This window comes from Ranitomeya imitator, chromosome 3, assembly GCF_032444005.1.
Source record: "Ranitomeya imitator isolate aRanImi1 chromosome 3, aRanImi1.pri, whole genome shotgun sequence".
Lineage (NCBI taxonomy): Eukaryota > Metazoa > Chordata > Amphibia > Anura > Dendrobatidae > Ranitomeya > Ranitomeya imitator.
The window spans coordinates 141,412,672-141,425,100 of record NC_091284.1 but is presented as its reverse complement, the minus strand read 5'-3'; the positions used below and the strand labels follow the sequence as shown (position 1 = coordinate 141,425,100).

The following is a 12,429-nucleotide window of genomic DNA, read 5'->3' as shown; positions in this document are numbered from 1 at the left end:
ATTTTCTAGGCCTCTCTGACGTTTCCCGGCGCCTGCGCACTGCAGGAATTTGCTCAGCTCTCAACAGGGCAGATCAGTGCGCCTGCGCAGGAGTGTGATACGAAGCAAGCAGGATGACCACATCGCATGAAGATGGGAGGCACCAGACCCGGACCTGCGACACCCATCAGATCGGACGGCCCCCGTGTGAGTATAATGAAACTTGTTTTTATTCTCTTTCAGGTCAGATCCGGGGCTTATCTGCAGCATTACAGATTGCTGAAGACAAGCCCAGAAAGGCAGTGGCAGCATCTTATAGCAGCAAAACGAGGTGACAGGTTCCCTTTAAACTGAGAGCAGCACAATGTAGGGGCAGAGAGCCCGATTCCAAGGCTGCCAATCAGTTGTGTGGGCGGGGTTACAGAGTTCAGCATTCTGACCAAACCAACAACAGGGAAAACAGGGATTCTATCCAGACACCACCAAGTAGCCCAGTAAGTTACACATTGCTGGACCCAAGGTCTCTTACCCTACATCATGCAGCTCTCAGACTGCACAGCAAAAACCTGGTGACAGATTCCCTTTAATGGAACAGATATGCTCATTACTTTACCCTAGTCCTGTCAAGAATGGCTGACCAAAGTAAACTACCCCCCAGAAAAATGCCAATGTCAATAACGGGTTATCTAATTCTTCCCTGCGGTAAAGGACACCAATTCAGCCAGTGATTCTTTCAAGTAATCTTCAAACTTAGTCAATTTTATTCCAAAAATTGTGCAATTACACGCCAGAAGATAGGCCAATCTCCAAACAGCAAAGTGTTGTATGCATGGGGTACCAAAAACGTCCTTGGTTCTAGAACGGAAAGTAAATTATTGGGCTTTGCACTAAGCGTTAAGTCATAAACTGCCATTCTCGAGGTTTTTTGCAAGAGTCATGGTGTTATAAGTTACCACTCCATTTCAATTAGTCTTAAAAGACAGGTGACTATCCCAGTTCTTAAAGGGACTGCCAGCACAGAATGACTGTTCAAATTAAGTCCCGCCACTCGGTGCTTCATAGCCAATGATTTATATACACCTTCCCACCTGCTTGTTTTCCCTCAATCCCTACTCTTCTTTGAATGACAGCTGTGACTTCATAGAGCCAGAGAAGCACGGAGGTAGCTGGAAAATCAGGTGAAAGGTGTATACAAAGGACTATGCCCGCCGTGAAGCACTGAGCGCCTGTACTTGATTTCAACAGTGATGCACTGCTGACAGAGTCCATTTAAAGGGGTTTCCTCATGATTATTATTCAGGAGTACAAGATTTCTCTGCCTTTCAACTTCAAAGTTGGTATGGGACAGATAACTCACTTAGATTGACCGTTCGGACGATCTGCATGGTCATGCTGTTAGTCCGAATCAAGCAATTTTCTAAGCTGCTAGTAGAGGTGGCTTTGACTCTGGCAGCATGGAAGAGCCACAAAGGGACTGTATCTGGCCAGCCGGCGTGCAGGATTCAAAGCATAAAGCCTGCAAGCGGCGCATGCCCCTAAGCCTAATTAACAGGCCACTCAGTCCGCAGGTAAACTTGGCATCAAGCTGTACACTATAAAATTAAAAATCCCTCTGTTCTTGAAAACAGAGAGGACTTTTATTAAGAGGTAAATTGTAAGGTTACTGTTAGTTGTTTTTACAAGCAAATATGAGACAACCCCTTTGAGTAATATTGTGGAAGCTGTGAAACAACCCTATTGGAAAACAATTTTATTTTTAAGTTTCGTTCAGGCACAACAGGGTTGTAGCTCCTTTTGTGTTATAATATATTGCAGTTATTGTACTTAATTCAAATTGTTATCTTAAATGCCGCTAAGCAATAGCAAACGCATTGGCGTGGCATATCCTGCTTCAAAGGGGCTCTCGGGCATTATTAAAAGCACATAATTGATAAAAACCAAAGCAATACTTACTAAATTCCCTTTCACATCTTGACACAGGAAATTCCCCACCAGCTAATCACTGATGAGTACTATGGTGACAAGTAGTGATGAGCAAATATATTCGTTACTCGAGATTTCCCGAGCACGCTCGGGTGTCCTCAGAGTATTTTTTAGTGCTCGAAGATTTAGTTTTCTTCACCGCAGCTGAATGATATACATCTGTTATACCAGCTTGATTACATGTCGGGATTCCCTAGCAACCAGGCAACCCCCACATGTACTTATGCTGGCTAACAGACCTAAATCATTCAGCTGCGGCAAGAAAATCTGCGAGCACTAAAAAATACTCGGAGGACCCCCAAGCGTGCTCGGGAAATCTCAAGAACGAGTATATTCACTCATCACTAGTGACAAGGCATCCGGGGACCAGTGAATTGAGAATTGCTTCTTTTATTTTTTTCAACCCAATTTTTCCCCGTCAGACATCCCCCTCGAGTCTTCTTTTTAATGGGTGGTTCTGATTAGAAGAATTTATCACTAAAGTTAAGCAATAAATACTCACAATACCCTAAGTCCAGCGGCCACATTGGTGCCAAACAAGAGTCCAGCAAACCCCTTTCTACCTGTGTAGGCATCCTCGCCGCCTTATTACCTGTTTAAAAAGTACAAAGATTTCGGCCACAATACTGGTCTAAAAGGTACAAAAATCTTTGCAAGGCTTATATTTGGGCTAAATGCAAACATTATAAGCCTGCAAATGCAAACATTATAAGCCTGTTAGAATGAAGGATGAGTGCTGTGGCCATAGAAGCCTAAAGATAGGTAATCCAATGAATATACCGTAGATTACAAAATGCCCAGAAGAGGCTCTTGCCAGAAGAACAATCCTGCACATTTTACTCAGCTATAAACAGGTATGTTAGAAGTCATGATAATGCCTTTGCTACAGCAAGAACAAAAAATTGTGAGGCTAACAGCCGCAAACACCTGCATGTCAAACAAATCCAGAAATTGCCATTTATATCGAAAAAAAAAATGTATCACAGCAGTAATCTCAGTGATATTTAAAAATACCTTCCTTTGAATAATATCGGTATATATAGATGGAAAACACAGAAATGCCCTAAGGGGTGTTTTTGTATTGATCCAAGAAAACCCCAGCATTGCTAACAAATAGCTTTTACTACTCATGCATAGTACTTAATGATACATTCGTACATCATGAGGGTACCACTTCAAAATGAATCGGCTAAACAAACTTCCCAGCAGCACTTGACAGTGTTACACCTATTCTTCCTGCTTCCCAAAGCAGTACAGAATTAATTACCAGTTCTATGGATCTATTGTATGTATAATAGACTAAAGAGCTATCACAGACACATTTATTGTAAAAGCGCCATCCCAAGAGTGTCTAGTTGAGGGCCAAAACGATTAACACAAATGCTTTGTCAGATCAAAAGATAAAAAACCTGCACCTCCCAACTGCAGAATGAATTAGAACAGTGGGTTATCTTTCAAATTAACCAGGGCAGTTAGTGAAGAAAATTTCATGAAAGTGTAATTCTTAGCTTTTGTGAATCCTCAGCAGGCATTCTGCCAGCTGACAAGATGATGAAATTTCTTGCTTAAAAAAGCCTTCTTCACTTCTGAAATTAGATTTAGCATGGCATTTCTATTTTTGCACCCCTCCTCTACAATAAAAAAAAAGAGCCACTATATCAATTATTGTGCCGCGGCGTAATTAGCGTGCATAATATGCATGTGCTATATACGGTAAGTCAGCACTATCAGAACTAACTGAATTCCAAAGCCCTTTATATAAACTGAAGCACTGTAATAACACATTCTGGTTTTTAACAAATCCATGGTGATGTAAGCGAATACAAACCACTTAGCTGCCCACCCTTCCCCAAGTGCGACTCGTTACAAAAATTAGGAATCATACCTGTTAAAAAGACATGCTAAGTACGGAAATGAAGAGAAAAATCGCAGACAAGACAGTAATAAGTTAACTACTGGGGGAAGGTTGCTTGGCCAGGAGATATTCCCAATCGGGTCTAACGCTCCGACACAATCAAATATGGGTACTGTTTCTATGTTGGGAGGATTGACAGTGGCTTCAAGGTTATTTAAGAAAAGGATTACAATTTTCATTTTCGATTTCTTCCAAGAATGAGACAAAAAAAAAACCACAAGAATAAGATGCTGTCAATGGGGCCTTTTGGGAGGTCATTTGGAACCCAGCTCCAGATCGCTTATGCACGGGTATGGGTGGCTTAAAAGTTTTTTGAGATTTTCTGTAGTATTTATGAACCTATTAGGTTAATTCCTGAGGGTTTTTTTACATGCGTTTTTATCGCTTTTCGACATTGCAATTTTTGTCTCTTGTTGGTATGTCACGGTCTTACATTGAGTGGTTTATTCAGTCGATGTAACTGTTCTGGCTTTTTTATATGAGCTCAATGCATGTTAATGCTGCAGATAAACAACTCGTTCAGTTCTAATCAAAACCTGCTTACGTGGGGGGGGAAAAAAAAAAAAAAATATATAAATATATATATATATATATATATATATATATATATATATATATATATATATATATATATATATATACACACACACACACACACACAAGACAATTTCAGTTTCACAATTTTTTGTTACTGTAAGTATATAATTCCACATGTGTTAATTCATAGTTTTGATGCCTTCAGTGTGAATGTACAATTTTCATAGTCATGAAAATACAGAAAAATCTTTAAATGAGGTGTGTCCAAACTTTCGGTCTGTACTAATAAATATATATATATATATATATATATATATATATATATAATTGTCTAAGGGTTTTTCCGTCTGTCTGTCTTGGAAATTCCGCGTCTCTGGCGGCCTCGACCAATCAGCAACGGGCACAGTATCGACGTATTTGTCATAATGGTTACCATGGCGACGATGATGTCAAAGGTTGCCGCGACCAATCAGCGACGGGCACAGTCTGCCGCGAATTCTGGAATCATCATTGTCCATATACTACGGGGACATGCATATTCTAGAATACCCGATGCGTTAGAATCGGGCACAGTTAGAGTTAGAGTCGGGCACAGTATCGACGTAGAAATCCCACGCCTCTGATTGGTCGAGGCCACCAGGCCTCGACCAATCAGCAACGGGCACAGCGACAATGATGTCATAAAGGACGTAGAAATCCCACGTTTCTGATTCAGCAACGGGCACAGTATCGACGTAGATGTCATAATGGTTGCCATGGCGACGATGATGTCATAAAGGTTGCCTCGACCAATCAGCGACGGGCACAGTCTGCCGCGAATTCTGGAATCATCATTGTCCATATACTACGGGGACATGCATATTCTAGAATACCCGATGCGTTAGAATCGGGCCACAATCTAGTGTATATATATATATATATATATATATATATATATATATATATATATATATATATATATATATATATATATATATATATATATATATATATATATATATATATATACACGTACATACATACATAGCATATATTAATTAGGGAGCTTTGTGGAGAAATAGAAAATGATTTTTTTTTTCTAATTTGTATATAGTAAGCCAGACTATTACACACACACACACACGCGCACGTGTGTGTGTATGTGTAAAAGTCTGACTTAGTATATACAAATTAGAAAAAAAAAAACAAATTTTCTTTTTCTTCACAAAGCTCCCTAAATTGTATGTTTTTCTACAGCCTTCACCTTTTCTGATATGCTACAGACTGCTTCTTTTCATGATTGTCGTTGCTTCTAAAAACATTGTAGGAACAGCGGCTCGTGACTGTTTTCTATTCAGAATGCTTTTTTTTTTTTAAATATAAAAAAATGTGGAAGAAAAAAAAAAAAACAGGTTTATTGCTATATATTTGAACATGTTAATTTTGGAAAGGAAGGGGACTCTGAACGCTAATTAATGCTTTCAGTTATCTGTTTTGACAACCCATACCTGTCAGAAATCTGAAGTTTTTAATCACTGGAAGAAAATGACTGCATATATATTAACAACATTTTACAATGCAGAATGTATTCTACGAAATCTTCAAGCAGAATTTAACCTTTTTTAAAGTTAGCTGACAATAAAGGAACATTTTGTATGGAAAAAAAAAAAAAAAATCAGCATCTACTTATGAGAAATGAGAAGTAACCACTGTGCTACAGACCATGGGCAGCAGTTGTTTTTCAAGCTTTTATTTAATAGTGCTCTATACATAGAGGGGACAGGAATACAGTCTCATAATTTAATGCCACATTCGCATCACCAATGATCAGACTTGGGCTACATTCACACATCTGTGTGAGTTTTACTATCCATGAGAATCAGATTGTTTTTTTTCCTCTGGTGGCATCGATTCTGTTCTGATCCATCTTTCTTTACCGAAGAGATGTGTTCATTTCGAGGCAGATAGAGAGACACATGGAAGATTTTTAGTTTAATTCAAATTATATTGATCACTAAGAAAATGATATGTGAACGGCACACAGTAATGTAATGTATGAATGTAGTCTTAATGAACTACTGATACCAAGTACAAAACAATATAAACAATGTCACTAAAGGTACCTTCACACTGAACGATATCACTAGCGATCCGTGACGTTGCAGCGTCCTGGCTAGCGATATCGTTGTGTTTGACACGCAGCAGCGATCAGGATCCTACTGTGATGTCGTTGGTCGCTGCAGAAAGTCCAGAACTTTATTTCGTCGCTGGACTCCCTGCAGGGTAAACATCGGGTTACTAAGCGCGGCCCTGGTTACCAGCGTAAAAGTAAAAAAAAACAAACACTACATACTTACATTCCGCTGTCTGTCCCCCGCTGTGCTTCTCTGCACTGGCTGTGAGTGCCGGCCAGCCGGAAAGCACAGCGGTGACGTCACCGCTCTACTTTCCGGCTGCCCGGCGCTCACAGTCAGTGCAGGAAAGCACAGCGCCGGGGGACAGACAGCGGAAGGTAAGTATGTAGTGTTTGTTTTTTTTACTTTTACGATGGTAACCAGGGTAAACATCGGGTTACTAAGCGCGGCCCTGCGCTTAGTAACCCGATGTTTACCCTGGTTACCGGCATCGTTGGTCGCTGGAGAGCTGTCTGTGTGACAGCTCTCCAGCCACCCAACAGCGACGCTGCAGCGATCGGCATCGTTGTCGCAGCAGCGTCGCTCAGTGTGAAGGTACCTTAACTGGTTGGAAGGAGAGTATGGTAAAACCTGTCATCTCTTTTCCTTCTCGGAACTATACCTCAATCCCACTACATCCTTCAAGTCACAAGTTATTCATACTCATTCCAACACGTGCAGTGTTCACTCTTTAACGAAACAATTTCACCTGAGTTCTGGATTAAATTGCTTTTAATAGTTGCAAAACTAAGGCACAACCGTGTTTTGCAAAATTTGTACAACTTTTGGCGTTTTCATGCATTTCCAAGCTATGCCAAAATGGAGCTAGCTGGATGGAAAATTTCTGGCATGGCCAACAGAGATGCACACTACTAGTCAGACGCTCCTGACTCAACCATGCCTCCTCAATGCTGGAGAGAAAGTCGCCAGTCAAGATGAATTTGGGATCTAAGGGTATGTGTCCACGTTCAGGATTGCATCAGGATTTGGTCAGGATTTTATGCAGGTAAAATCCTGACCAAATCTGCACCTGAGGTCACTTGTGTTGTCCTTGCGTTGTTTCAGCAATGTAAGGACATGCTGCGTTCTTAAAAGACGCGCCGTATGTCCGTTTCCGCGTGTATGCTGCATGTGTCTTTTAATGCATAGTGGAGACAGGATTTCATGAAATCCCCTCCACTATGCCGTTACATCTGGACGATGCGTTTTTGACGCTGCGGCTCAATGCAGCGTCTCCTGAACGTGGAAACATACCCTTAGGGTACCGTCACACTATACCATTTCGATCGCTACGACGGTACGATTCGTGACGTTCCAGTGATATCGTTACGATATCGCTGTGTCCGACACGCAGCAGCAATCAGGGATCCTGCTGAGAATCGTACGTCGTAGCAGATCGTTTAGAACTTTCTTTCATCGCTGGATCTCCCGCTGTCATCGCTAGATCGGTGTGTGTGACACCGATCTAGCGATGCGATCCGTTCGCTTGTAACCAGGGTAAACATCGGGTAACTAAGCGCAGGACCGCGCTTAGTAACCCGATGTTTACCCTGGTTACAAGCGTAAAACTAAAAAAAAACAAACAGCACATACTTACATTCTGGTGTCCGTCAGGTCCCTTGCCGTCTGCTTCCCGCACTGTGACTGCCGGCCATTAATTGAAAGCAGAGCACAGCGGCTGTGCTTTCACTTTCACTTTACGGCCGGCAGTCAGTGAGTGCGGGAAGCAGACGGCAAGGGACCTGACGGACACCAGAATGTAAGTATGTGCTGTTTGTTTTTTTTTTAGTTTTACGCTTGTAACCAGGGTAAACATCGGGTTACTAAGCGCGGTCCTGCGCTTAGTTACCCGATGTTTACCCTGGTTACCCAGGGACTTCGGCATCGTTGGTCGCTGGAGAGCTGTCTGTGTGACAGCTCCCCAGCGACCACACTACGATTTACCTACGATCACGGCCAGGTCATATCGCTGGTCGTGATCGTAGGTAAATCGTATAGTGTGACGGTACCCTAAGAATAGGACCGCCCATTCAGCTGTGTGAAGTAGAATGTCAGATGGGCAAGACTGAGATGAAAAGAGAAAAGACACAAAAGTACAAGAAATAAACTATCCTTGCCTTAGGCCAATAAGACACAAATATGCACTTGTTCCAATGTTCTGCTACTTAACAACTGCTTCAGAACAAGGTCAACCAATCACAAAGTAAAACTTGCTTAGGGCTTGAATTTCCACTACTACTTTTGCTGTTGTAATTGTTGAACAAGCGATCAATCTCAATTTACATTACACAACTATCTGAAGTTCAATGCGAATTTTTTCGGATGAATAAATGATTTCACATATAATGAATGAGTGTTTTTTTAACACATCGTTCAATGGCTCAGCCCATTCACATTACACAATTATAGCGAAAGATGGCTCGTTAACGTTAGAAACTGAAAAATTGCTGTCCCGTGAAAATTTGCTTTAAGTTTTATTTACAGTAATCCATTACATTAACTGTCACAACATCCCATGGCAAACACACAGTCGTTTAACTTGCAGAGAGCTCCCTCCAAAGCTAATGGATGGCCCACTGTTTCCTTTCTAAAGGTTAAACCACAATCTGTAGCTAAGGGTGGGGGGGTTGATCTTGTTCTTTAGTTAGTGGTAGATGAGCATTTTACTAAAGTGAACAAATGACAATACAGAAGCTAAAATAATTCTATATTTCATTATGACTACATATTATATACACACACGTACATATGCTGAAACACCAAGTGTTTGTAAAGTAATGGTTTATATTAGAAGTGGCTGTTTGAGAACAGCTGCTCAGTAGAAACATTTCAAGCAAATTTATATGCAAGACGGTGTTTCCTTGTTTACAAAATCACCCATCTTTATAGATTAGTTTATTATTTCTAAAGCAAAGTAAATTCTATTTCATCTATTTAATGTGCAGCTTACAATTAAAAAATCATCCTGCTCAGTGCAATATGGCAGGAAGGTATCCCACGTGGCCCATTAGAGAGCAGCATACAATTACTCCACAACTCCGCTTACCAGGCTTCACATGCTTTGCCCAACATTTGGAGGAATGAGAAACCACTGAGACTTTAGGTCAGTTTTACAGTTTATGCATAGTTCAAACAGAAAAAACTGGGCCAGCCTACTTGTTAAGATGAGTGAAATGTATCGGTGCACATTCACACTGAGGCCATTAACAGACAAAACCTAGAATAAAAAAAAAGTTTACACTGTTTTATTAAAAAAAAAAAAGCGTAAAATCCATTCCACTGTGACAAGGTGTACCTAATCAGGATGATCCCTATGGGTATGTGTCCTTGGTCCGGAATCCCAGCGCTTTGGACGCAGCGGATACCCTGGCTCCGCCCAAAGCGCTGCCCACTTTTGTACGCACGGTGATTCCGCCTGTGGTCATTGAACACAGGCAGAATCACCGCATCCTATACATACTGTTATTTATCTTGCGGGGACTGAGCATCTCCGCAAGATAAATAGACATGCTGTGGTCTAGAAAGACGCGCGGCATGTCTGACTACGCAGGTCTGCCACCTGCGTCTATGTACGCATAGTGGAGATGGGATTTCATAAAATCCCCTCCACTCTGCTGTAACAACTGGAATAACATCTGAAGGAATACGCCCTGTGGAAACATACCCTAACTCTTGTAACTTTGTACGCTTCAGGCAGGGGCCGCTCCCTTCTGGGCTGTGCACCTTATCTATTTAGCTTTCTACACTCAGGCCCACGTCCTGCTCTGCCACAGTCTATGTTGAGGCCTACTGGCACAGAGCAAGGCGAGTTACAAGACATAGGAACTATCTTGATTGGGAACACCTTCTCATGGTGGGATGGCTTTTATGTTCTTCTGATGAAAATATTGTTGAACTATGCGCCTGTGCTTTTATATATGTGACTATTTACTTACTGAGGGTTAACTACTGTTTTTGTTACAGTGTAATCTGTAAGCAAAATTTTTTGATATGCCAATATCTAGTTACTTTTAAAACAGATAATTACAAAATGTGCAATATAGGGTTAAAAGGAAGCTATCACCTGATTCAAACTGCCCAAATTGTGGGCAACGGGAAGCAACCTGGCTGCACAATTTTTTTCTGAAACCCTCTGACCAGAGACCATAGTCGGAGAGAAGTCTAGTCTAATGCCACCCATGACAGGCGCTTCACAGTGCTGCTGCAGGTGATTGATAGGACTAAGAGCATAAAGCTCGAAATATGTAGACCAGTATCCTTCTTATTCCCCCCAAACACACTTTTTTTTACCACCATGGATTTGTTCTCACCATTTTAATGTATACTATTAAAGTCATGTTTTAATTCGACATATTGAGGCGGATGCTGGAACGCTCTTCCTTTTTGAATCAGCTTCCCTTTAATGGCACGCATAAAGTAACTCTGTGCAAACCTGTGGCCAACGTTACTGCTTTAATGCATTTAAAGTAAAAATTAAAAAAAGGCATACATTTGCTCTACAGTAAGAATTCAAGGTGGTTACTTGGCCTGTGCTAGAACAAATTCCCTCTGCTATTCTCTGCCTGCATTTCAATAGTTTGTAGCACTAGTGTAAAAACAGCAAAAGTCAATGCACATTTTGAAATACCTGTAGCGGTTTTATGCCAGTTTTATGGCGAAAACTGTTTAAACCCCTTGAAACACGAGCACTTTGCCTGATATTAAACAGTCATGTACTTACATTCCCAATCACAGACCCCTGTAAAGAATCCTAGGTGTTCCTTTTGGATATGAAGGCATAGGTAAGCCACGTTACCATTAACACAACACAAGCCTGACACTAACTTAACCTGTCTTGTTTGATAGGATACAATCATAAAAGGATGGCCTGCAAAGGCTAAACGCTATGGTCTTTTGCCAATAAGTCGCACTATTATTTATTATGCTTTACCTATATAGCGCTATCATATTCCACAGCGCTTTTACAGAATGCTTTAACATATCTTATTGATTTTGAAAGTGTTTTTTGTGACATCATACTTTATGATGATGGTAAATTTAGGTCGATATGTTCTGTGTTTATTTAAAAAAAAAATATCAGAAATTTCACATTTAAAAAAAAAATGCAATTTTTAAACCTTAAGTTTCATTTAGTCATACCACACAAAAACATTAATAAATGACATTTCCCTCATGCCTGCTTTACATCAGCACCATTTGTAAATTGTTGTTTTATTTTGTTCACATTTTAGAAGGTTTAAAATGTAGCAGTAATTTTTATTTTTTTTCAAGGAAATTTACTAAACCTATTTTTTTAGGGATCTCTTCAGTTTTGAAGTGTCTTTGGCGGTCCTATATACTGGAAACCCCCCAAAAGCGATACAAAAACCACACCCCTTCACATACACAAAATAGCTTTCAGGTTAATTAACCCTTCAGGTGCTTTTCAGGAATACATGCAAACTGGCATAACAGGAATGAAAAAGTTTGTTTTTAACCACCTACATATTGATAACTTCTGAATATTCCGCTATAGCCGGCAGACTTTAAGGCCGTTACTTGGCTACAAACTGCTATGGCAAACATCAGGAACATGCAATCAAGATCTTAATGTGCCAATGGGATTAAAGAGGGAGTCCCCACATTCTGTTAGGGTATGTGCACACGCTGAGGATTTTGCTGCAGATTGGGTTTTGACGCTGCGGATCTGCAGCTGTTTTCCATGAGTTTACAGCACCATGTAAACCTATGGAAAACAAAATCCGCAGTGCAAATGCTGCGGAAAATACCATGCGGAAACGCTGCGTTGTTTATTCTGCAGCATGCTCATTCTTTGTAAGGATTCTGCAGCGGTTTACACCTGCTCCATAATAGGAATCCACA

At 40.7% G+C, this 12,429-nt stretch overlaps 1 protein-coding gene across 3 annotated transcripts in view; it reads right to left on the bottom strand.

Annotated features, from left to right (window-relative positions):
• Positions 1–12,429, bottom strand: part of POLA1 (DNA polymerase alpha 1, catalytic subunit) — a 557,049-nt gene that overhangs the window by 236,575 nt on the left and 308,045 nt on the right. Inside the window, exon 34 of one of the 3 annotated variants that reach the window (XM_069761541.1) lies at positions 9,534–9,784. The exons of the other annotated variants lie outside the window; for them this stretch is intronic. Within the exon in view, the coding sequence (XP_069617642.1) occupies positions 9,620–9,784 (165 nt within the window). The 3' untranslated portion in view covers positions 9,534–9,619. Of the gene's footprint in view, positions 1–9,533; positions 9,785–12,429 lie in introns of those variants that run through there. 3 annotated transcript variants of the gene reach the window in all.